Below are 27239 nucleotides of genomic sequence, written 5' to 3' on the forward strand. Positions count from 1 at the left end.
ATACTTACAAAATAGTTTCTAGGAGTGGTAGCCCAGCCAGAGCCAGTAAAGGCTTGGAAGGCAGGAGAAAGAATTTTAGTCCTCACTGTGGGCATGTGGTATTTTCTTGATTTAATGCTATATTATGTAAAACGTTCTACAAAAGCAGTTTTTTTCCTTTTTTTAAAAGATATTTTATTTATTTATTCATTTATTTATTTATTTATTTAAGAAAGAAAGTGCACGCACAAGCAAGGGAGAGCGGCAGAGGGAGAGGAGAAGCAGGCTCCCCACTGAGCATGGAGCCCAATGCAGGACTTGACCCTAAGACCCTGGGATCCTGACCTGAGCCAGAGGCTTAACTGACTGAGCACCCAGGTACTCCTGCAAAAGCAGTTTCAAGTACCACTCCTCAGCCACATTGCTGCTCCAAGCCCTTCTTTATAGACAGTTTGAAGTCCCCATTGTCTGACAGGGTCATTTTTGAGTCACCTTTCATAATGTGCACTGCTTTTTATACCGTGCAAAGTGGGCTGGCCACCAAACACTCATAGAGCACACCATCACCCCTCACTGCCCACTGTAGCAATTATTCATATTTATAATTTTTAAAATGGTGAACATTTAAAAATCCATTTGGAACAATCAATCCTTTGAATTTTTCCAGATTTGGATATTAATGATCTTCTACTATATGCACAAATGTCAAATGTCCGTTCTGAACACAATGGCTAATGCCAGCTGTGAACAGTCCAAGCGAATTCATGAAAATAAATGAATTTTGAGTTGGCTTATTTGGGAAGGAGGAAGAGGGCATACTTTTCCAGTAAGAAATGCTAGGTGATACTTGAATAGCGAGAAGACATTCTAGGTAAGAGAAAAGGCAGTAGAAGATACAGAGGGTAGTGGGAGAGCTCTGGAATCAGGCACAAAAAATAATGGAAGCCCAAGATAGGTAGACAGATTTGAGTTGGTCTTACTTTTTCAAATCATCCTAATTTTTAGACTTAAACAAGTTATATTCCATGGACTTATTGAGGGGGAGAAGAAGTTTTCAGATGTGGTCTCCAAATGGTACGGAGACTTTTAGAAATTATGGAGCATGTCATAGAGATTCCAGAAAACTAGAAATGAATAAGGTCAGCAATTAAACAAGTGTTTTTGAACACATGTTATGTTATGCTAGGGTCACAATAATGAATAAGACATAGTCTCAGCCTGAAGGAACTCAGAATCTGGGTTGGAGGAGGAAGTAGAGAGCTTTTGTTAGAAGAGGTAATCATTCAGACAGACCTTATTATGATGAATATGTAAGGGACCCAGTGAGCCTGGGTTTTTAGACACTTGTCTCCTAAAAGAAAGTCATCTTTTTTTTTTTTTTTTTTTTGATAAACATATATTTTTATCCCCAGGGGTACAGGTCTGTGAATCACCAGGTTTACACACTTCACAGCACTCACCAAAGCACATACCCTCCCCAATGTCCATAATCCCACCCCCTTCTCCCAAACCCCCTGCCCCCGGCAACCCTCAGTTTGTTTTGTGAGATTAAGAGTCACTTATGGTTTGTCTCCCTCCCAATCCCATCTTGTTTCATTTATTCTTCTTCTATCCACTTAAGCCTCCATGTTGTATCACCACTTCTTCATATCAGGGAGATCATATGATAGTTGTCTTTCTCTGCTTGACTTATTTCGCTAAGCATGATACGCTCTAGTTCCATCCACGTTGTTGCAAATGGCAGTATTTCATTTCTTTTGATGCCTGCATAGTATTCCATTGTGTATATATACCACATCTTCTTGATCCATTCATCTGTTGATGGACATCTAGGTTCTTTCCATAGTTTGGCTATTGTGGACATTGCTGCTATAAACATTCGGGTGCATGTGCCCCTTTGGATCACTACATTTGTATCTTTAGGGTAAATACCCAATAGTGCAATTGCTGGGTCATAGGGCAGTTCTATTTTCAACATTTTGAGGAACCTCCATGCTGTTTTCCAGAGTGGCTGCACCAGCTTGCATTCCCACCAACAGTGTAGGAGGGTTCCCCTTTCTCCGCATCCTCGCCAGCATCTGTCATTTCCTGACTTGTTGATTTTAGCCATTCTGACTGGTGTGAGGTGATATCTCATTGTGGTTTTGATTTGTATTTCCCTGATGCCGAGTGATATGGAGCACTTTTTCATGTGTCTGTTGGCCATCTGGATGTCTTCTTTGCAGAAATGTCTGTTCATGTCTTCTGCCCATTTCTTGATTGGATTATTTGTTCTTTGGGTGTTGAGTTTGCTAAGTTCTTTATAGATTCTGGACACTAGTCCTTTATCTGATATGTCGTTTGCAAATATCTTCTCCCATTCTGTCAGTTGTCTTTTGATTTTGTGAACTGTTTCCTTTGCTGTGCAAAAGCTTTTGATCTTGATGAAATCCCAGTAGTTCATTTTTTCCCTTGCTTCCCTTGCCTTTTGCGTTGTTCCTAGGAAGATGTTGCTGCGGCAGAGGTCGAAGAGGTTGCTGCCCGTGTTCTCCTCAAGGATTTTGATGGATTCCTTTCGTACATTGAGGTCCTTCATCCATTTTGAGTCATCTCTTTTTAACTTTTACAAAAAGGAAAACATATTTGGAAAATGGCCAGTTGATTTTTTTAAAAGATTTTATTTATTTATTTGATAATGATCACAGGTAGGCAGAGAGGCAGGCAGAGAGAGAGGGGAAGGGAAGCAGGCTCCCTGCTGAGCAGAGAACCCTGGGATCATGACCTGAACGGAAGGCAGAGGCTTTAACCCATGGAGCCACCCAGGTACCCTGCAAGTTGATATTTTTGACACCAAGTCCTAAGATAAGAATCTGATTAAGAATTCTTAAAAAACTTTCAGTAAGCAATTAGGAAAAGGTCAACATTGATTCACCCTAAACTAATTCCATTCACTTTTTTGATAAGGTTTTAAAAATTCATAGATAAAATGAATCCAATATATTTAATAAAGTATCTCAAAATATCCTTGGGGATATAAAGAGAAACTGAAGGTATATGAAAGTACTGGGTTGAAGCCAATTGGAAAATGTCCAAAACTATTGCCTAACAGGACAGAGAGAAGGAGTGTTCATGAAGTGTTGTTGTTCTGCTCTATTAGATGTCTTACAAATTATTTGAATAAGGATATTTTCATTTGTAGATAGCAAAAAATTGCAAAAAAAAAAATCAGTTCCAGAAATATCTCAAGAGATTATAACATTCTAATGAGATCACTCATCAAAGAAATGTGTGTGTGTGTGTGTGTGTGTGCATGTCCATGTGTGTGTGCATGTGTGTTTGTGTTTCCCAAACAAATTTCATAGCATGGGTAAAAAGGTAGAGCAAATATTGTAGAATACTTTAAGTGCTATTTACTAGCAACACAAGATTTAGAATGCCCCAATTCCAATGTCCTCTACTGTGGTAAGGCTATATTAGAGAGAATGTAGGCAATTCAGGGTGTCACAGTACCTGCTATATTTAAAAAAAAAAAAAAAGATTTTGAGTTACAGCTGCTTGAGAAACATTTGAAGGAACTAGAGATATTTAGTCTTAGGGAGTGTAATAGTTCAGTTCAAGGATGTAGGTAGAATTGACATAATCAAATATATCTTTTAAAAATATTATTACTCTGTCTGGAAGGTGGAGAACAATCAGAGGAGACAAGAGTATGACCTGGGCGAAAGATAAAGGATATTTGGAGACAAGTGGAGGTAAATTCAACAGGAATAGAATGAATTGGATACCCATGCGTAGGATACAGAATGAGGAAAAGTATTGAGGTGGTTTGGGGGGAGCATTAGGTCGAAGATGCTGGCAAGTCATTTTAGAGATGATTATCAGTCAAGCTTGTAGACATTCTAATCTAGTGTACAGAGAAATTGTGGTTGGAAATAAGGCTATGGGAAGCATCTGAATTGGGTGAATATCAGCAGGGATGGACATTTATATGATATTTTATGGTTCATGGGCCACTACAACAGTCACTGTAGCTCTTTGCAACAAAGCAAGTCTTTTGTTTTAAGATTTTATTTATTTATTTATTTATGAGAGAGAGAGAGAGAGAGAGAAAGCAAATTGAGGGAGGGCAGAGGGAGAGGAAGAGAGAGAATCTCAAGCAGACTCGCTGTTGAGCATTAAGCCAGATACCAGGCTCGATCTCATTACCCTGAGATCAGGACCTAAGCAAAAACCAAGAGTGGTATGCTTAACCAACTAAACCACCAAGACATCCAGCAATGCAAGTCTTATTATGGCACTGCAAGGACATGAAAACCAAAATTAAATTTGCTTAAAATTTCAACAGTAGTGAGTGACAGAACCAGGACTTGAAGCCAGGTGTTCCAATACCAAAATCTAAAATCACTGGTACGTGACTTTTAATCACACTACAGTGTCTCTCCCTTGATAATCAAAGCTATAGAAGAAGAACTCTCCAAGGGGAAGAAATATGATGAACACAGCGTGGGACATACCTATTTTATGGATTGGAAAGAAAAGGATCCAATAAAGGAAAAAGACAACAGAAAGTGCCAGAACACAAGGAGCCTGGGTAGCTCAGTTGGTTAAGCTTCTGACTCTTGATTTTGGCTCGGGTCATGATCTCAGGGATGTGAGATTGAGCCCAGTGTTGGGCTCTGAGCTGGGTGTGGAGTCTGCTTCAGGTTCTTTCTCTCCACCTGCCCTTTCCTTCCCCCCAACCCCTCCTACCATCCCCTGCTTATGTGAGCTCTCTCTCTCTCTCTCTCTCTCAAGAGAAAAAAATATGCCAGAATAATGTTTGATTATAGGAACAAGGAGGGACAGGGTGGCTGGAACTTCCAGAATAAGGGCATGGTTAGCATTCTTGGGTATTACCTAAAAGATCAGGATGCTCAGTTCTGAGAACAGATCACTTCACTGAACATTTGCCCTTTTCTCATCTTTCATTCTCATTTTTCTTGTTTTGTCTTTAGCTCTTGAATTAGATTATAAATTCCTTGAAGGCAAGGTCTATGTCTTACTTTCCTTCTAGTCTTTGTGCTGCCTGATGCAGAGCTGTAGCCATAGACTGATATGAAATGTGAAAGCTCTCTCCATGCGGATGATTAATCATCACTAAAATTTTTCCAAAGACATAAGCTGTAGTGCCAAGAGCACATTTGTTTAAAATGTGCGCTTAAATTTGAATGAATCTGCCTAAATGGTGCCATCTGTTCTTAGGCAGTTTCAGAAATGTTTTAATACAATTTTACCTTTGAAAGGGCAAACGTAGGGGCATGCCTATGAGACATAAAGACACCCCTAAACAAACACAGAGCAGACACCAACACATTCAATCACACTTAAAACAGCTACACATAAAGAGTGTTCTCTGAGGTTTAAGAAAATTTTAGCTGAGAGGACACCAACTACTACTTCATGCAGGAAATATTTATGAGAAGTTACAAAATTGTAGGCATGGACTCCGACAGCATTTTAATTACAGACTCCAGAAATACAATTTAATTTAATGTAAATCTCACATTCCTTTGAAATGGGCATGCTCTTCCATTATTTGCTAATGGCCACATTTTACTGTGATTTCAATATATCCACATAGAGGCTGAAGACAGCCACTGGGGACAGTCTCCGTGTTACTCATTTATATCGATCGTCAATTTGACTTTTGTGACAGTACTGTAGGATTTATTGTGCGAATGTAACAGTGAAATGAAACCCATGTTTAAGTTCTGCAAATAACTTCCAGTCACTTTCAAGACACCTCAACTTGGGTTCTAAATTTGAGTTTGCGGTTTTTCAGGCACAGTTATTTGCCGATCCACTTCAGCAAGCAAAATCACACACTGGCCAGATATGGGTATAGTTATTGTGGCAACGAGTAATGGGTCACATTTTCAGCCTATTTAACTCACTGTCTACATGATCACCAAAACAATGTTAGTATTTTGACATCTGTGTATTTTACTTCTTGGTATAAATCAACAGTGGATTATATATCAAGAACTCATATTTACAGAAAGAAATTTCTGGTTAGAATAGCATCCAAGGGGGCGCCTGGGTGGCTCAGTCGGTTAAGCATCTGCCTTCAGCTGAGGTCATAATTTCAGGGTCCTGGCATCAAGCCCCAGGGTGGACTCCCTGCTCAGTGGGGAGTCTGCTTCTCTCTCCCTCTGCCCCTCCCTACCTCTTGTGTTCTCTCTCTCTTTCTCTCCCCCTCAAATAAATAAATAAATAATAAAATAAAATAAAATAACATAGAATAACATCCAAGTATGTTACCCAAATACATGTGCATCCGTATGGAAATTCTTTCATTAAATCCCATTTTGCAGAGGTAGAAAGATGAACATATTTACTTATATGAGCATTCATTTGGAATATTTTTAGATGATTTTTTTATTTTTAGGTATCAGAATTTGCTTCTGATCATTTTAAATACATAGGCTATTACACATACACTTGAAGTCCTCTTGTTGGCTTTTTGCTTTGTATCCCTCACAAAAGCAATTCTTATTGTTAATGTGCTATGTCCTTCCAGTCTGTATTTTTATACTTTAATGACCTAAGTTATAGAGCCATGAACAAATCTTTTAGATAGCATTGCTTCTTTGGTTCCCTAAGTTCTAACATAGATATCATTTTGATCATCTAACTTTACATCATTCTTTAATATACTTTTATTTCTTCAGCGTTTCAGAAATCCCATCTGCCAAACGGCTTCATTTTAACTTCTCTATAGTTTGAATTATCCCAGTGTATTCATCTTTTCCACCACAGATGTTCATTTACGTGATACATCTTGCACCACTTTCTTGCTATCCCCAAACAGTGTCATAGTGAATGTTCATATGTGTGTATATGATCCACACTTTTCTCTCTCCTAGTATTCCTTGTTCCAAATTTTCTCCCCAGGAAATACACCTCATAGTCTGCAGCTGGATTGTGGGTTTTATGCATCTACAATATTAACCACATATTGTCAAGTTGCTTTCAAAATGGGTTCTTAATTTATGTTGTCACCAGCAGTATGTAAAAGTTCCTGTTTCCTTGTATCTTTACAAACCTTATCTCTTTAGACTTTGTTTCTTTAAAATATTGCCAGTCTGATGGATGTGAATGAAATAGTTTATCATTTTGGCTTGAATTTTTTGTCCTGATTATCTGTGAATTTGAGCATTTAAAAAAAATACTTATTGACCATGTTCAGATTTCCTCATTATGGGTTGCCTATTCATATCCTTTGCTCATTTTTTTCTGAGTTGTCTTTTTCATATTGACATATGGGAGTTCTTTATTTCAAATATTAATCTTTTGTTAGCCATATGGATTTCAAATGTCATTTCCCAGTCTTCTAACTTTGTGGCAGATTTTATCACCCAGAAGTTCTTCAGTTTTAGATAATTTGGTCAAATACTTTCAATCACTTCATTTTTGTGTTTAATGTCTTATCATAAAAGATTCGTTACTAGGGTGCCTGGGTGGCTCAGTTAGTTAAGTTGCTGACTTGTGATTTTGACTCAGGTTATGATCTCATGGTTCATGAGACTGACCCCATGTTAGGCTCTGCACTCAGTGGGGAATCTACTTGAGATTCTCTCCTCTGCTTCTCTCCCCACTTGCTCTTTCAGTCTCTCTCAAATAAATAAACAAATATTTATTTTTTAACAAAAAAAGATCCATTATTATCTTGGGTTGACTATGATATGCTTCCATATTTTCTTATATTAATGTTAAAATTGTATTAATTTACACCTAAGTCTTTAATACATTCTGGACTTTATTTGTGTGTCTGCTGTGAGAAAGAAACCTTAATTTATTATTTTTTTTAATAATTACCACACCATTTGTTAATTAGTCCATCCTTTCTCCACTGTGCTCTGTGTGTCCTCTATCCTATGCAGAGTGCCTACCCAAGCCCAGCCTGTTTTACTGACTGTGTTATCTGTTCCTGATATACCCTGATGTACAGCAGGACACGTTGCCTTCTCATTCTTCTTTTACAGAATTATTTTTGTTATTTTTTTAATATTTGCTCTTCCATCTGTGTTTTAGAATTGATTTATTTGTTCTATTCCACAAACATAATGTGTGGTATTTTTATTTCAATTGCATTGAATATATAGGTTAATACAGAGAAATTAACATAGAGATGAATTTTCAGTTTTCCCATCCTGGACATCGTATATTAATATCTAGGATACCTTTACTCAGGTTTCCTTTTTGAATCTTTTAATATCATTTCCCAGCAAATCACACATTTTTATAAGATTAATCCCCTGTTATCTCATTGTGGCCATTATGAGTAATATTGTATTTCCTGCTTAATTATTGCCGGGTTATTAGAACTTCCTTGATTTGGCATGTTGATCTTGCATCTAGCAGCCTTGCTAAACTTCTTAGTTTTTAACGGTTTATATGTGCTCTTGCATTTTCTATGTACATCATCATATTTCTGTACACAATTATGTTTTAACCTCTTTTTTTCCTGTCACTATGACTTGTATTTCTTTTTCTTGTTTTTTTTTTAAAGATTTCACATTTTTATTTTTTAAAAAAATTTAGAGTTTATGATGAAATCTAGTCTTGTGATCCCAGAATAATTTAGAAACCACAGATTATGTGTTAGATAAACTTTTATTACCAAGTATAAGTTTCCATTGCTTGATTTGTATTTATATTTTTCAATAAAGAATCATTTTTAGTCCAGATTAATAATTTGCATCTTGGAAAGATTCAACTAATACTTATGATAAATTCTTAACAATTTATCATCAATATTTGGGATTGCAGAAATATAAATGTATAATTAATTAAAGTTACAAATATAAACATAGAGACAGAATTTTCAGCCTCTTTCTTATAGTTCCACATTTTTAAAAAAATTTATTTATTTTTTTCAGCGTAACAGTATTCATTGTTTTTGCACCACACCCAGTGCTCCATGCAATCCATGCCCTCTCTAATACCCACCACCTGGTTCCCCCAACCTCCTACTCTCCACCCCTTCAAAACCCTCAGATTGTTTTTCAGAGTCCATAGTCTCTCGTGGTTCACCTCCCCATCCAATTTCCCTCAACTCCCTTCTCCTCTCCATCTCCCCTTGTCCCCCATGCTATTTGTTATGCTCCACAAATAAGTGAAACCATATGATAATTGACCCTCTCTGCTTGACTTATTTCACTCAGCATAATCTCTTCCAGTCCTGTCCATGCATTGGCTGGGATCCTCATTCACTATGATAGCAGTGATACTGGGCATTCTCATCTGTGGGTTGTGTTAATTACAAGTGTGTAATGAATTCCCCCAGTGCATCCATTTTCACTTTTTTCCCCATGACATTCCCATCGAACATTTGCAAGTATGGCTACCCAAGGTTAAGATAAGGACTGTGGTCACGTAATGAAATTAAGTTACCGTATTAGTAAGAGGATTCATGCTTTACTTCATTTGAACTCTTTCCTCACTTTCTGAATCAACCCACCCATATCTGTTGTAAGTCATTCAAGAGACAGTATATTAAAAATAACTCACTTAAAGTGATCTCAGCTACAAGCTTTTTGCTGAGTTTGACAGCATTGGCTTCAAAGTCATACTATTAGAGACATACATCTAAACTTTTTGATAGTTTGCAAAAATTCTCAGTGTTCACATTAATTTTGTTTTGCAATTTCATTTTATAGACTCCAATGAACCAGGCTTCAACTCGATCCCACTGCATTTTCACTATTCACTTATCAAGCAAGGAACCAGGATCTGCGACTGTCCGGCATGCCAAACTTCATTTGGTTGACCTGGCTGGTTCAGAGCGAGTTGCAAAGACCGGAGTAGGGGGCCAACTTCTAACTGAGGCCAAGTATATCAACTTGTCCCTACATTACTTAGAACAGGTAAAAATAGGCATAATGGGATGTAACTGTATCTACCATTTGTTAAAAGACTTTGCTAGCATTATTTTTGTTTTCTTCTTTTATTTTGGTAAAATGTGCATAATATACACTTCATCATTTTAATCATTTTCAAGTGTACAGTTCTGTGTCATTAAGTTCACAGTGTTGTGTAACCATCACCACCATCTATTTCCAGAACTTTTTCATAACCCAATCAGAAACTCTGTACTTATTAAACAATAATTTTCCATTTCCTTATGCTCCCAGTACCTGGTGACCTCTATTCTACTTTCTGTCTCTGTGAACTTGGCTGTTCTAGGTATTCATGTAAGTGGAATCATATATTTGTCCTTTTCAGTATAACTTATGTCACTTAGGATTAATGTCTTCAAAGTCCATCCATGTTCTAACATGTGTTTGAATTTCATTCCTCTGTAATGCTGAGTAATGTTTTCTTATTGCACATGCCATGTCTTGTTTATCCATTCAGTCATCAATGGATACTTAGGTTTTCACTACCTTTTGGCTATTGTGAATAATACTGCTGTGAACATTGGTGTAGCTACCAGCATTTTGTCTATACCATTTCATTTAAACCTTGCAACAACCCTACTCTGTGGGTATTAGTTATTCCCATTTTATATATTTTGAAACTCGGGTCTTCCTGAGACCTTCCTGAGGTTACCAGTTAATGGTGAGATGAGGATTTGAATCTTGAATTGCTTGGCTCCAAAGCCCGCGTCTTCTCTCACTATACCTTATTATTTTTGTTATAAAATTTGTAATGGGTGTGAATATAGGTTATAAATGGCCTCCCATGGCCTGTCTTTTCAGGCTAGTAGATTTGTTGTGGGAACATAATTTAAAGATGACTAATAGCTTTTTAGCTTCTGGTGACTTCATCTAGCTGGTGATTGTGATTCTATGAAAGTTCTCTTTGCTTTAGCTTCCCCTTCCAGCCCTTATCCCAAATTTCCTGCAGTCTACCCCAGTGTATGCTCTATTTTTGACTTCTGAATTTATCTCCCAAGTGCAAAGAAAGCTCATCTGAATTTAGCTAAATAAATTTTCCAGAAAAAAAAAATCCTCACCCCTAAAATGAGCATATTGAATTAGATGATTTCTCAAGTTCTTTCAGCTCCATGAGTAAAGTGCTGTGAGTTGAATGTTAAAGATGGCAACTACTTCCAAATTCTAAGGGGCGGGGGGGAAGAAACATGATCAAAAACTGGAGTGGAGAAGTACAGAGTATATTGGCAAGGCAGAAGGACTTGCTAATGAGTGTTGGAGGCTAAAAGATTTGAAAAAACAAACAGAACTCCCCCCTCTTTTCTTTTACTGCCTAATGAACCCTTTTGAGACTGATATAGTCCTGATGTTAAATGCTTCTAATGGTCAAGTTGGCTGAGAAAGCAGATTGAGAGAAACCTAAGGGAGCTGTATCTGAACAAGGTGCCTGCAGTTAGGCTCTGACTAAATGAACCCCAGTAAGGCAGGACCCAGAGATTAATGGCCTGCATGTGTTCAGATGATTTTAGTGTTTCTGACAAGACTCAGCCTTCCCTAGCTGTTCTTGCTCAAATATTAAGTAGTACTTTTGCTTAACAGAGCTTTTTCTTAATTGAACATTTATAAAACCCTGATATGAAAACATAATGGACTGTATTCAAAGTGCTTTATTTCAAAGAAATATTCCTAGTTGTTTCTGATGGTAGCACTGTCTGCTTTAACTCCCATTATGCCCATCTGTTCATACAAAATTATATTCATTAGTTAAATCAGAATTTCCACCAATTGTTATCACTCAAGGAAAACATTCTGCCCCTAATCCTCTCCCTTCATTCTATACAACCTTTGCAAGCTGCTACTTCTCATTAAAACTCTTCCTCTCCCCACATCTCTTCTCTTCAAAATTCTTGCAACATCAGCCTCATGTGAGTAATCTTGGTGGCTCTATGCACTTGATTTTCTGTATAATGAATTTATGTATTTAACGAACATTTGTAAGGAGCAGTATCATGCTGAGGACTACACCAGGCACTGGAGCATAGTGCTGAGCAAAGTAGAAATGGTCCTTGCACCAAAGGTCTCGGTGGCTGGTGCAGGGATATGTGCATGGAATAAATAGTCATTAAATACTTGGCTGCTATCCAGGTGAGTTGTGCAGAGAAAGGCCAACGGGCGAGGGGAGCTTATAATGGGGGACCGGTCTTCGGCTGAGCAGGGCAAAGGGAATGAAAGTTCTCTCAGGGCTGATATTAAACAGAGACTCAAAGAACAAGTAGGAGAGAACCAGGCAGATCTGGGGTTAGAGCATGTCAGGCAGTGGGAACTGGGAGTCCTTTAAACCTTAGCTCCAGTCCAGGGGCTCAGTTCAGCCAGGGCCACAGCAATACTCACATGTCATTGACCTTTGGCTTTCTGAATGTCAACTATCTGTTTTATATGTACCCAATGCATGATTCTAGCTGCTAACTACCTACACTACTCTACAAGGGTTTTCCTAGAGGTTATAGCATAAGATAACAGAGAGAAGGGGAGAAAGATTAGCATCAGAGTTAAGAGGGACAGAAATAGGGGCATCTGGGTGGCTCAGTGGGTTAAAGCCTCTGCCTTCGGCTCAGGTCATGATCCCAGGGTCCTGGGATCGAGCCCCGCATCGGGCTCTCTGCTCGGCAGAGAGCCTGCTTCCTCCTCTCTCTCTCTCTCTGCCTGCTTCTCTGCCTACTTGTGATCTCTGTCTGTCAAATAAATAAAATCCTTTAAAAAACAAAACAAAACAACAACAAAAAAAGAGGGACAGAAATATGGAAAACTGCAGGTATGGACATAGATATGTGGGGTTGAGTAAATCTAGGAGTTGTGGCAAATAAGGAAATAGGTGGGTCACAGCGAAATTTTGGAATTTCACACAGAAAGAGATAAGTGAGGGAGAACCAAGGAGTACAGGGGAATAAGAGTAATAAAAAGAGGGGGCAGATACTATTAATAAAATAATAGAATTCAAGGATTTTTATACCCGGGTTTTCTTTATGCAGAACTTGATTTTGTGGCTAATGAGACTGGAAGTGTAACACACTTTAGTTTAACTGCATTCATTCATTCATTCAACAAACTGTAACTGTCTGTGAAGTGCTTGAATTATGTCAGACAATGAGGATAAATGCATCATTGAGAAATGGTGCTATCATGTTATCTAGTGAAGGAGCAACACGTATAAACAGATCCTTACATAAGGTCAGATAAATGCTGTTTCAGAAACTCATGTAAATGTTTGTAATTAATTACATCCTCTCCATCTTAGTTTCAGTATATAGATGGAAATGTCCTAAGAAATAGTTTGGTAACCTCTCTTACACTTATTAGCCCATGTTGGTTATAGAAATTCCATGCAGAACTGCCACTGTCCTTCTGGCCATCATTGTGGGCCTTACATCTGCTCGCAGCTTACAGACTTTCTGAGTTGCATGCCCCTTACTGTACTTATCAGTAAATAAATTTCTGTTTGTCAGAGTACTGTTGGTTTTGGAGTTTTCCTTGTGTATGTGGTACTCTTTCCAAAAAGTCTCCTCGAAAAAATTTTAAGCCACAATAACAGGGTGCATATCAGCCCTGGAAATTAAGTGCATGGAAGAAAAGGAAGGGGACATGCATACTTGTTCTAACCATTAGCCTCACCGAGTGCTCCTGGTGTGACCTTTGTTCTCTGTCAGCCCAAACATCAAGTGAGAAACCACTGGGAACAGTGTGTTTGCTCTCTGCCTTTACAGAAATCAGAATCCGGGTTCCCTTCAACCAGTTATCCACCATAAGCAGGATTTCTTCAGAGTTTCAGTTTCCACTTGGCTTCCACTGAATGTGTGTGTTGAGGAGAAAAACGAATGCTGCCAATGACAGTTGTAACCACTCCAAATCATTGTCAGTTTTCAGAGGATAATTTTCCATGTGCTTCTGAGCTCTTTAAAAGAAAATCTCTTCAATTCATTAAATAGTAATCTGAGTGATTGATTCTAAGAATAGTTTCTAGGTACTTGGAGATATTAAGTATAATGTGAGTTTCCATTCTTTGTTGCTTAAAGAATGTCTTCAGGAACATTTTGTTATATTTATGTATGAAATCCCAAATGGGAATAAACATTTTTTTAAAAATCCAGGTTGTGTAACTATCTCCTTAGCTTGTGCCATTCAGATCATTTGGTTCTGGCCCAATTTAGAGAGCCCAAAGCATCCCCATAAAAAATAATCCACCTTTGCCTCTTTCCCGAATACTGGCCATTTCTGGGTCACTCTGAAGATCTATATCTTCTCCAAGGGGTCTAGACTTATTCTGATACTCCCAGGCTCCTTTAGAGCTGAGAAGGTGCCTTTTCAGGGCCCTCTGTTAGAGAAATGGCCCAGGACTAGCTTTATAGGGCTATAACAAGTGTCCAGAGGGATCCTAAAGAACATAGCCTGGATACCCCTGCTATATGGAGTGCATTTTGTTTTACTATCCCAGAAACAATCTCTATTCATCTTTAAAACATTTCTCTGAGATAGGCAGGTATTCTAATCCTACTTTTACAGGTGAGGAAACAGAGACTAATAAACTTAAGAGATCTGTCTAAAATTGCACAAGTGGGGCAGCTAGATTCTGCCTCTAAGTCCTGGGTTCATTCTTTTATTATGAACTGCTTTCATTTTTCCCAATTCTAAAGACCATGCTTTCCAATCCATAATCACATTTGGAATTTTAATTATTCTCTTGAACCATTTTAGAACCATTTCTGGAAAGGGCATTGGAATTTCCTCTACAACATTCTCTGCAAGAGTAGCAGCCATGAGCCCATCCCAGCTCCAAGAGTAGACCTTGACTAGTCTAAACCAATTGGAGACTTGGCTGTAGTGATTGGTTCAGAGATGGGCCTATGACCCAAGCTGGTCCCTAGGGAAGCTCAGGGTATATATTTAATGATTAGAGAACTTTCTCACATCAGTTATAAATAAGGATATTTGGCAGCCATCCCGTGGCTGTGAAGAGAGGCAGACTTCTACAACATAGAAGGTAGAGCAGAGATATTGGTGAAAACTAAATCCTTGGTGGTAGCACTGACCTTTTGGGTTATGTGTAACCTAAAACCTTTCCTATTATAGATACATGGGCCAATAAATTTCCCTTATGATTAAATCCAGTTTGGGTTACATTTTCTGTTGCTGCAACCAATAGTAAATTAACTAACCCCATTGAATTTACTATCAGCGGGAAGCTTAATAAGCATATTCTCTTTTATGTCACCTAAGTTGTCATAAAGCTGCTGAATAGAGGAGGTATTAATATTGTTTCCTGGAGCAGGAAAAAAAAAAGTGACATTTGTTTTATGAAAGAATTTCAAAGTACTTAGAGCATTGTCAGACACTTAATTATGATTCATAAGCAGTTATGCCACCCTCCCCACACATCTATCAGACCAACCTCTCTTTGGTTTGGCTTGGTATTTGGGCCTGCCTTGATTATTAGAGGTATTTCCTTTGCCCTCTTAGCTCTGAGGGCCTGGAGTTCTGCTCAGCATTCCCTGCTACCACCTTGCCACTCAGACTTGGGTCTGCCATGTTCCCTACTTCCTTTCCAATTACACTGAAACTCAGTTCCACCAAATCTCACTCCATACTGTTGACCCTTGCACTATCTTCCTAGGTGAAGCTAATTAATCTGCTCATTTATTTGTTCATTTCACATAACGGTGTCAAACACATGTTGTATTTGTCAGATTTCCTTATCATAAACCAGAAACCCTACTGTAGCTGATTTAAGCAATGTAGAGTTTATTAAACATAAAGAACCGCAAGAAAAGTTAGAAAACTGGGCTTGGATACTACACAACCTAGAGCAGAGCAAACAGGAGACAGTCCAGCCACAGCACTGAACTGCTCTTGGCAGTTCAGAACTCCGCCCTTGGCACCCAGGACAGTAAGTCCTGGATTCCAGAAGTTTGTTGCAGCTACCTCGAAGGAACCAGATGCCTTCACCACCACTCTCTCCTATATATCTGATCTTCCTTTTTGTAGCTACCAGCTCTCATCACTCACCTCCCAGCCCCACACAAGGTGTCCTTTTGATGGAGCTAGGTCTCCTAAGAGAGACTAGGAAGTGTAACTTCATAGTGAATGAAACTAGAATGGGGGTTATCCTGAGAATGGAGTAAAAAGACAATGTAGTTTCTGCCCCATAGACTGGGGGCCAGACACTGCTCTAGATGGTGGCGTAGAATTGTGAATGAGAGAAACAAAGTCTCTGGCCTAATGAAGCTGAAAGCCAAGTGAGGGAGCAGATTTTTTAAAAAAGGCAAATAAGTGAATAGAATTTCAAATAGTGATAAGAACAGGAAGAAAAATGAAATCGATTAAAATCCTGGAGATAGGTTACATTTGACAAGGTGTTTAGTGAAAGCCCTTGTAAGGAGACAATATTTGAGCAAAGATTTAAATGATGTGACATAGGAAGCTATATGAAAATCTGGGCAAGAATATTCTAGGTAAAAAGAACAAATTCAAAGGTGGTGACGTGGAGACAGTCTTGTTATGGTGGAGGAACAGTGAGGCCAATGTGGGCTGTGAAAGGAAAGCACAATAGAAGATGAGGACAGATAGGTAGACAGGGACTAGATCATGCAGGAGTTGGGTCATTATGGTGTTTCAGGAAGCTACGGGAAGGTTGTAAGCAGTGAAGTGACTTGAAGTAACTTATATTTTGTAAAGATTTCTCTGCAGAGAGTAGATCAAAGGGAGGTGAGGGGTGTGTTGGGCAAAAAGAGAAACAAGGATAAGTCAAAGCCTTGTATAGCTGTCCAAGGAAGGAGTGATGGAGGCTTGACCTGGAGTGGTGACAGAAGAAGTGGGAAAAGTGGCCCAATTCTGGGCATGCTGTTTAGGTAAAACGAATAGAAATAACTAGTGGATTAGATGTCAGAAATGAGGGGAAATAAGGATGATGTGCAGGGTTTTGACCTGAGCCAGTAGGTGGATGGTGGTGCCATCAGTAATGATGGGTAAAACCCAGAAAAGAATCAGATTCGTGTGGAGAGGGGAGAGAAGGTCAAGAATAGACATTCAAGTGAAGATTTAGGGTTGCCACAGAGAGAGCAGCTCAGGGGGAAGCTGATGGTATAAATTGGGGAGATAGCAGGATATATGTGTATATATGTATTTAAGGGGATTGGATGAGATTCCATATGGAGAGAGTATAGATAAGAATGAGAAACCCTGGAGTATTCCAATGTCTATAACTTAGGAAGAAGGAAAGGAAGCATTCATTAACTAATGTTTGAGAAAAGATGAAAACCAGGGAAATGTGATGTCCTGGTTACCAATGAATAAAGTGTTTCCAAAAGGATGCAGAGAGTACCTGTGTTGAATGCTTACTCGACTCAGAAGTCTAATAAGATGGCCATAAATACTTTGGGTACAGCAGGGGACTGCTGAAAACCTTAGGAAGAGCCATCTTGGTTTTTAGACTAGAGGACACACAGGATGGGAATGATCCAGGTGAGAGAGAGAAATTGATGCAGAAATAAAGGGGTAAAAGATACAGATGTAGTGAAAAGAAGGGCCATCTGTACCCCAATGTTCATAGCAGCAATGGCCATGGTCACCAAATGTGGAAAGAACCAAGATGCCCTTCACCAGACGAATGAATAAGGAAGATGTGGTCCATATACACTATGGAGTATTATGCCTCCATCAGTAAGGATGAATACCCCATTTTTGTAGCAACATGGATGGGACTAGAAGAGATTATGCTGAGTGAAATAAGTCAAGCAGAGAGAGTCAATTATCCTATGGTTTTACTTACTTGTGGAGCATAACAAATAACATGGAGGACATGGGGAGATGGAGAGGAGAACGGGGTTGAGGGAAATTGGAAGGGGAGGTGAACCATGAGAGACTATGGACTCTGAAAAACAACCTGAGGGTTTTGAAGGGGTGGGAGGTGGGAGGTTGGGGGAGCCAGGTGGTGGGTATTAAGGAGGGCACGGATTGCATAGAGCGCTGGGTGTGGTGCAAAAAACAATAAATACTGTTACGCTGAAAAGAAATTAAAAAAAAAAAAAGAAGTAAAGGGGTAATTGTAGGAGCAAGGTAAGTGAGAAGAGAAGAGGGAGAGGATGAAGGGCTAACCTTAGAAGGAGCAGTTTGGTGACACAGGAAGGGCAGAGTGGGACATTTAATGATGGGACGGGAGATGGTTCTGGTCAGGCTGCTCCCTTCTAATGGAAGGGTATGTGACAATCAAGCTAAGACTAAAGGCAGGGAGGGAAGGCTGGATGGAGGTCTGAAACAAAAGGATAAAATATGAAATCCTCATTTCTGAGATTGGAGAAGTAATTTTTGAGAGAAATGATCAGTAATTTTTGGGAGAAATAAAATCTGTGGTCATGAATTTAAAGCAGGACCTGTGGTATTATGTGTTTTTGCCCCAAACAGCCTTTGAAAACAATTTTGTTTTATAAACCAGGAGGGTAGAAGAAGTTCTGTTGGTGGGGATTACACACCTGAGGGGAGGGAAGGTTAGAACAATGGTAGGTGTTAGCCGAGGTAATTTTCAAGGGTCTGGGCCTCATGATGCCTCTGAAGTCACATCTGTGGGTGCCTTGTTCCTGATGCTTGGGATGGACATCCTAGCACTGGGTTCATCTTCCCAGGAAAACCCTGAAGCCCTAGTGGCTCCCTTTGGGCAGCAGCCTTTCATCCAGCTGGTACCTTCCTATTAAATGAAGAGTAAGATGAGTGAGACTTAGTTGACCCAACATAAACTTACCCCCATCACTTAGACTGGTAGCAGCCATTCACACAGCACTGAGCTAGCTAGCTGCTTCTCAAAATTTGTGCATTTTAACTCAGTCACTCCAACTCCCTGTGAGGTAGCTGTTATCCGTTCTCTGTTTTACAGTTGAGGACACTGAGGCAGGGATGTTGAGTGACATGCCCTAGTAAGGCTAGAATTTGGACGTGGACAATGTGATACCAGATTCTTGGGTCTCCATCACTAACCCCTACTGTCTCTCATAGTTCTTTACTGCTCTGCCTCTTCTACCTTGAAGATGGGTCATAGAAATCAATTTTGGTGGGGATTTTAAAACTCTGGCATGATTTACTCTTGAGTTTTACATGAATATTCCAATGGCCAAAGACAGGATAATAATGTATCCTTTTCTATGCCAAGTTATATCCTCTCTCCAAAAATTACAGTGTTCACAGTGGTATGTTTTTGTTAAGTTTACTTCCCTCCATCTTCACCATTAGTGTACCAAATCATGTTAAAATATTTATTATGAGCCCAGGTTTTAGATGTCACCCTGCAATCAGTTATGATTTCTGTTTGAATTTTCACTGCAGTTGCATTTTAGCTGAGCGTAAGAAGTGCATTTTCTGTTAATCTAATGCCATTATTTTTCTGCCACACCACAGGTGATCATTGCTCTTTCCGAAAAACACCGTGCACACATTCCCTACAGGAACTCCATGATGACCAGTGTCCTAAGGGACAGTTTGGGAGGGAACTGCATGACAACCATGATTGCAACACTCTCTTTAGAGAAAAGGAATATTGATGTATGTTGGTTCTTTCCAGAGATCTCAGTCTGAGTTTCAGTAGCCAGTGTCTGAGATGGCACTGAAGGTCCCGGGAGGGTTTCCATCTTTTCAGCCAGGTTGGGGTATGCTTTGAGATGTAAAACACAATGAGGGACCAAACCTCCAAATGAGGAAGTTTTGCTCTAGAACATCAGTTTAATTAAAATTTTATTTTGGCCTAATAAAATTGTGAAGCCTGCAGAGTTCACAGCTTTGGCTGGTTGGCCAGCATTATAATTACCCCCATTTGAGAATGGACTTCACACAGTCCAGGATGGTGGGAAGAAGGCTCAGATACAGATTTTGGGAAGCCTCCTGCTGGGTTAGTTATCTTGGCCAGAGGATATAAGAAAGGAGATCCATTAGCTGCTTTTCTGTTTAGCTCTTGATTACTAAGATATCCCTAGACCTGTCACTGAGTTCAGTGTACAGGATACTTTATCAAGGCCTGGCTACTGACTGACTTTCCTGGGTTGCTTTAGACTCAACTTCATGTTTTATGTATTGCAGTCCAATTCTTAGGATCCAGAATTTCTCTAGAAGAGGAAAATAAGAAGTGGCAGGACATCTTCCAAAACGAGGCCAACCCCTAAGTGCATTCTAAGATGTCTTGCAAAGCCTCTTTCTGGCCTGTTACAAATGTTTATTTTGTAGTCATTCAAGTTTGTGGGTTATAATAGTATCTGCCATAATTATGATTTCTATATGGGGCTCTGGTTTCATAGATCAGTAGTTGAAAAATAACATAAGTTGCCATGTAGGACCTCATGATCTCCCACCTGTTTACCATGGATCATTTTATTAGGCCAAAATAAAATTTTAATTAAACTGATGTTCTAGAGCAAAACTTCCTCATTTGGAGGTTTGGTCCCTCATTGTGTTTTATACACATCACTCTTTAGATGTGCTTCTTTCTTCTGTGAACAAAAATGAAGGGTTATCTTTCTAAGCCATAACATTTTAAGGAGTTATTTTGCTTTACAGGAGTCAATATCTACCTGCAGATTTGCACAACGAGTGGCACTCATAAAGAATGAAGCTGTTCTTAATGAAGAAATCGATCCCAGATTGGTAAGCAACTTTGAACTTACTAGGTTGGAAGAAAAATCAAAGTGGATTAAAGATTAGCAAAACTCAAGAGGCACATCCTTCATACCAGGCAGTGTTCTAAGTATTAGAAACCTATTAATTTATTGAATTCTCACAACAAGTTTTAGAGTAGATGTCATCCCCATCCCTGCTTTACAGATGACAAAACTGAGGCCCAGAAATATTAACTAACTTGCTGAGAGTCACAGCCCCCATAAGTGGCAGAGCCGGGATTTAGGTACAGACTGTCTGACCCAAGGACCTGGCAGCTGCAGTCCCCTCAGTCCGCTCCTGAGATAGTGCAGTGAGTCCTGAGGATGCATGGGACTTGATCAGGGCCAGTTCTATTTACATGCAGGTGGTAGCCTTTCAGAAAACTTCAGTTGAAGTTTCTAGAGATAATAATAAAAATAGACCATCTTCTATAAAAGCTAACAGAGGAAAACGAAGTTCTAATGGTTATTAAGTAAAACCGTATTTTGTACAACTTCCCTGCTGCTTATTTTAGAGATTAGAAAAAAATTAATCAGTGGGGTCCCTGAGTGGCTCTGTCTGTTAAGCATCCAACTCTTGATTTCAGCTCAGGTCATGATCTTAGGGTTGAGGGATTGAGTCCTATGTTGGGCTCCATGCTCAGTGGGGAGTATGCTTGAGATTCTCTGTCTCCCTCTCCCTCTGCCCCTCCTCCTGCTCCCTCACTTTCTATCCCTCTCAAAATAAATAAACAAGTCTTTAAAAAACTTAATCATTAGTTGGGTCCATGGAAAAATAGCTAAACTTCTAGTTCTCCAACAATGAATCCTGCTTTATCAGAGTGCTTATTTATTTATTTATTTATTCATTTGAGAGAGGTACAGAGATAGATATAGAGCACAAGCAGGGGGAGAGCCAGAGGAAGAGAGAGAAGCAGACTCCCCACTGAGCTGGGGGCCCGATGTGGGGCTCCATCCCAGGACCTGGGGATCACGACCTAAGCCAAAGGCAGATGCTTAACCATCTGAGTCACCCAGGCACTCCTATCAGAGTGCTTTTTTAAAGCAAAAATATTTGCAAGTTCCATGACTCAGATCCTCATTTTAAATGCAGATGTTTTTTCTCTGTTTTGTTAGTCTTCTCTAAATGAAATACAACATAAAATCAACTTATGCCAACATTGAAAATGTAGAAATAAAATATTTTAATTTTATACATTCCCAAATTAAGATTATATTACTTTCCAGATCACTCAGTTTTTAAAAATTTTCTCTAGAACATAAGCTGGTGTAGGCTTAGCAGTATGCATTTATAAAAAGGGTGTGAAATCTCACCAACAGTGCTTCATTTATAAATTCCTCAAATTCCAAAATAATAATAATAATAACCTTCTAAATTCACTGTTACCCATATTAATTATTTCCTTCTGATTGTTTGCCGTGTCTCCCTGAAATCATTGTGCTGAAGTATAGAGGCAAAGGAGGTTAAAAGGATAGTGGGGTTATTTGTTTTACCCGGCTTGTCTCCGGAGCTTGAGCTGCCCAGCTGGAAATCTCTTCTGGAGAAACCAAGTGGGTGATGCAGGGTCTCTTTCCAGCACAGACCCTGCTCAGACACCTGCAACACACAGTGCCCCCACTGGAAGAAGGAGTTGGAATTCAAAGGCTTGAGTCAAATGGAAGGAAACACATAGGATGAATTTTTCTGCCATCCCCACCTCCCCAGCAAACAGCCCTGTTGCATCACAGAACAACCCGAGAAAGACAGCCATGAGTCATTAGCCTGAAGACAAAAATTAGAGCGTAATTGAAGGAAAATAAACATATTAAATGCTGGAGGGTTTTTTTTTTCTTTAAATTAGGCTAGAGAGACTTTGAAGTTACTTGAGGAATGTGAAGAAAGGTGAGCATTGTCATGTGTTTGATGTATGACTGCAAAATATGTAAAGAAGAGAGAAATCTGAATCAAAGCTGACAGCTGTTAATTGAATAAATATTGAGGTCTTCCATGTTAATTTTAGCCATTCTGACTGGTGTAGGGTATCTCATTATGGTTTTTATTTGTATTTGCCTGGTGCCAAGTGACACTGAGTGTTTTTTCATAGGTCTGTTGGCCATTTCTATGTCTTCTTTGGAGAAATTATTTTTCCGGTCTTCTGCCCATTTCTTGATTGGATAATTTGTTTTCTGGGTGTTGAGTTTGATAAGTCCTTTATAGATATTGGATACCAGCCCTTTATCTAATATGTCATTTGCAAATATCTTCTCCCATTCTGTGGGTTGCCTCTTAGTTTTGTTGACTATTTCCTTTGCTGTGAAGAAGCTTTTTATCTCAATGAAGTCCCAATAGTTCATTTTTCCTTTTGTTTCCCTTGCCTTTGGAGATGTGTCTAGCAAGAAGTTGCTGCAACTAAGGTCAAAGAGTTTGCTGCCTATGTTCTCCTCTAGGATTTTGATGCATTTCTGCCTCACATTTAGGTCTTTCATCCATTTTGAGTTTATCTTTGTGTATGGTGTAAGAAAACGGTCCAGTTTCTTTTGTGAGGTGATGAGCTGATGAGCACTGGATGTTATATGCAACCGATAAATTATTGAACATTATATCTGAAACTAATGATGTACTATGTGTTGGCTTATTGAATCTAAATAAGAAATAAAGTAAGATTTGTTTTATATATATATATATATGTATATATATATATAGAGAGAGAGAGAGAGAGAGAGAGATCTTCTGGTGCAAAACAATCTATAATTGATAAGTGTTATCTCCCATTCTCTTTTATAATGGCTTCAAAAAACTGACATTACTATTCATGACTTTATGGACAGAGCTTTTCTGAAGCACAGGTGACAATTGCAAATTTGTCCTCAAAACCACCCAAAACACAATTTGGAGGGGATTCCCAATATATAGCTCTCAGAATCCAATGGCACACATGAAACCAGCCCTCTAAGATCAGGATCACCAGGATTTTGACTTGCTTTCTTTACAAATCTCAGTAAGACAAGGTGATAAAAGAATTATAAAGAGGCCAGAGTCTGTGGTGACTCAGCATGGGCCAAAATCTTCTATGGCTGGCTCTCATTCCAAAGTTTCTACAGCAATTTGATGGGAGGTATGATTGTAATAATCTCAAAATCATGAAAGTTGGCTTAGTTTTGAGATTTCTGCTCAGTGACAGAAGTTAATTTGGTTGTTATATTTGACTTTGAATGCCTTAGCAGACTAGAAAATATGACATCAATATTAATTTGGGGGTGAAGGGAAGGAGATACAAATGAATAACTCACATAGTTCCTGTCTGAGAATTTTCACTGTGCAGAGCTGGATGATTCTGACCATGTTTTTGAAAAGAAGCAAATAACCAAAACCCACCCTATCCTGTGCATTTAAATGAAATTCCAGGAGAACTGACATGTTCAAAATACTCAGTGTCCCATTCTTTGGAAATTCTGGTCCTGTCAATATGTCAGAGATAATAGGAACCCTACCTATATACAAAATTTAACAAGTACTTTTGAAATGTATGTCTGAGGTTGAATGAGTGAAGGGAATTCTCCAGGGCTCAGAAACCAAGCTGAGGCTGCAGTTGTCCTGGAGTAGAGGGATGAAGGGAATTGTAAGAAAGCCATCAAATATGGAGCCCTGGAACCTTGGAAGATGGGCAATGAACATATGTTCTCTGCTTCTCAATATGAAACCGGTGAAAGGGTGAACCAGAAAGGAAAAAATCTGCCAGTTGGCATAGGGAGATGCTAGGGATGCTTATCTGCCTTAGCCTGGGCTTCAGGTGGAGCAAAAGTTGGTTTCTCTGCAAGTTTTAAATCCTAAGCCTCTGCTTCCCATGACTTCAAAGTTCAAATTTACAAACTCCCTTGGTCTAATGGACCCCAAGCCAAGAAGTTAGAAAAATAAGCACTAAAATAAATTCAAAAGAGTAGAAAGACAGAAATTAAAAAGTGTAAAAATGAGCAAAAACAAAACCCAAAGCAAAGATACAGTAGAAAGGAGTAACCAAAACTGAAGTTGACTTTTAATCTATTAATAAAATGAACAAATCTCTGGAAAGATTAATGAAGAAAGGAATAAAGAAGGCAGAAATTGACCCAGTATTTGGAATGAAAAGAAGACTTAACCATAGGTACAACAGATAGCTTAAAATAATAGTAAGGTATTTTGAATGACTTTATTGGCAGTAAATTTAAAAGCAAAAATGGACAATTTCCTTTAAAAGCAACATTGAAGCTAATGCAAGAAGAATTTATTTTATTATTTTAATTTTTAAGAAGAATTTTTAAAAACATGAATATATCTATGACTATTAAATAGATTTAGTACTAACAGAGGTACCAAAGGGAGAGAAAGACAAAGAGAAAGAAAGAGGAAGGAAAGAATGGAGGAAAGTGGGGTAGGAGGGAAAGAAGACAGGAAGAAAGGAAGGATGGAGCAGACCCCATGTTGTTTTTAAGTTTATCAAATATTGAAGGAAGAATATAAGTTTAAATCAGTCTGCCAATTCTTCTTTTAGGAACTTTGCATTATGATTATTAATACGTGGTATCATGAGCTAGTTGGGTTTATTTGGGGAATTGAAAGATAATGTGTCATTAGAAAACATTTTAGTGTATATAACAAAAGAAAAAGAGCCATGGGAAAAATAAACACCAAATTTTAGGTAATGCTAACAAGAGATTTATTTAGAGAAAGCTATACAGAGGTTCAGGCTTCAAAAGCATCTGTAATGTTTTATTTCTTATGCTACATAGTAGGTATAATGGTGTTCACTTAAGCTAAGTAGTGGGTTTACAAGGTACCCTTTATATATCTTTTTGTATATCTGAAGTAGTTTATACTAAATAAGAAGTCACATGAATGAAGGTGATTCATAACAGTCACAGTTAAAAAGAGAAAAATTATATGCTTACATCACTAGATGCAGAAGAGATATTTTTAGCATTAAACATTCATCCATAGTTTGAAAAGACTCATCAAACTATAAATATCAGTGAACAGCCTTAAAGTGATTAAGGCTATCAACCAAAAACTACAGCAAACATTTTGAAGGTGAAATGTTAGAAGGAATAAGGTAAGAATGAACGTCTGAAGCATTATACTTGGAAGTTCTAGCTAGGAAAGAGACAATTAAAAAATAAAAGGTATGAGGATTTGAAAAGGAGGAAACATTTGTCATTACTTGCAAACAATTTGATTGCTTATATTGAACACCTAAAAATATTTAATGATAAACAGAACCAAACAATGTCCATATATAAAAATTAATTGCCTTCCTATAAATGAAAAGGTAACAATTAGAAAATACAATTTGACAAAAACTTCATTAATAGTAGCAACAAAACTCCATGGGATGTAAGCATGGTTCATTCACAAATCAACCAATGTGATAGAACAAATCAATAAGAGAAGAGCGAAGAACCACATGGTCCTCTCGATGCAGAAAAAGCATTTGACAAGATACAACATCCGTTCCTGATTAAAATGATTCAAACTATAGGGTTAGAGGGAACATTCTTCAACTTCATAAATCTATCTATGAAAAACCCACAGTGAATATCATCCTCAGTGGGGAAAAGCTGACAGCCTTCCCTTTAAGATCAGAAGCATGACAAGGATGCCCACTTTCGCCACCATTACTCAACATAGTACCAGAAGTCCTAGCAACAGCAATCAGACAACAAAAAGAAATAAAAGGTGTTCAGATTGGCAATGAAGAAGTCAAACTCTCTTTCCAGAGATGACATAATACTTTATATGGAAAACCCAAAAGACTCCACCCCCAAACTGCTAGAACTCATACAGCAATTCAACAATGTGGCAGGATACAAAATCAATGTACAGAAATCAGTTGCTTTCTTATACACTAACAATGAAAATAGAGAAAGGGAAATTAGAGAATCAGTTCCATTTACTATAGCACCAAGAACCATAAGATACCTGGGAATAGCCCTAACTAAAGACGTAAAGGATCTGTATTCGAAGAAGAAATTGAAGAAGACACAAAAAGATGGAAGACCATTCCATGCTCATGGATTGGAAGAATAAACATTGTTACAGTGTCTATACCACTTAGAGCAATCTATACTTTCAAAACCATCCCGATCTAAATTCCACTGGCATTTTTCAAAGTGCTGGAACAAACAATCCTAAAATTTGTATGAAACCAGAAGAGACCCCGAGTTCCTAGGGAAATGTTGAAAAAGATAAACAATCAGACAATCAGACAACAAAGAGAAATAAAACGTATCCAAATTGGCAATGAAGAAATCAAACTCTCTCTATTCACAGATGACATGATTCTTTATATGGAAAACCCAAAAGACTCCACCCCCAAACTACTAGAACTCATACAGCAATTCAGCAACGTGGCAGGATACAAAGTCAATGTGCAGAAATCAGTGGCTTTCTTATACACTAACAATAAAGATACAGAAAGGGAAATTAGAGAATCAGTTCTATTTACTATAGCACCAAGAACCATAAGATACCTAGGAATATACCTAGCCAAAGAGGTAAAGGATCTGTACTCAAGGAACCACAGAACACTCATGAAAGAAATTGAAGAAGACACAAAAAGATGGAAGACCATTCCATGCTCTTGGATCAGAAGAATAAACATTGTTAAAATGTCTATACTGCCTAGAGCAATCTATACTTTTAATGCCATTCCAATCAAAATTCCACCAG

General features: G+C 38.4%; 1 protein-coding gene across 1 annotated transcript in view; it reads left to right on the forward strand.

Moving 5' to 3' along the window:
* LOC132018642 (kinesin-like protein KIF6) overlaps positions 1 to 27239 on the forward strand; it is a 206363-nt gene that overhangs the window by 137121 nt on the left and 42003 nt on the right. The window contains exons 6-8 of the mRNA XM_059401560.1: positions 9660 to 9866; positions 19311 to 19454; positions 20460 to 20546. Of these exons, the coding sequence (XP_059257543.1) occupies positions 9660 to 9866; positions 19311 to 19454; positions 20460 to 20546 (438 nt within the window). The remainder of the gene's footprint in view (positions 1 to 9659; positions 9867 to 19310; positions 19455 to 20459; positions 20547 to 27239) is intronic.

The sequence above is a fragment of the Mustela nigripes genome, chromosome 5, assembly GCF_022355385.1.
Source record: "Mustela nigripes isolate SB6536 chromosome 5, MUSNIG.SB6536, whole genome shotgun sequence".
In the NCBI taxonomy this organism is placed as follows: domain Eukaryota; kingdom Metazoa; phylum Chordata; class Mammalia; order Carnivora; family Mustelidae; genus Mustela; species Mustela nigripes.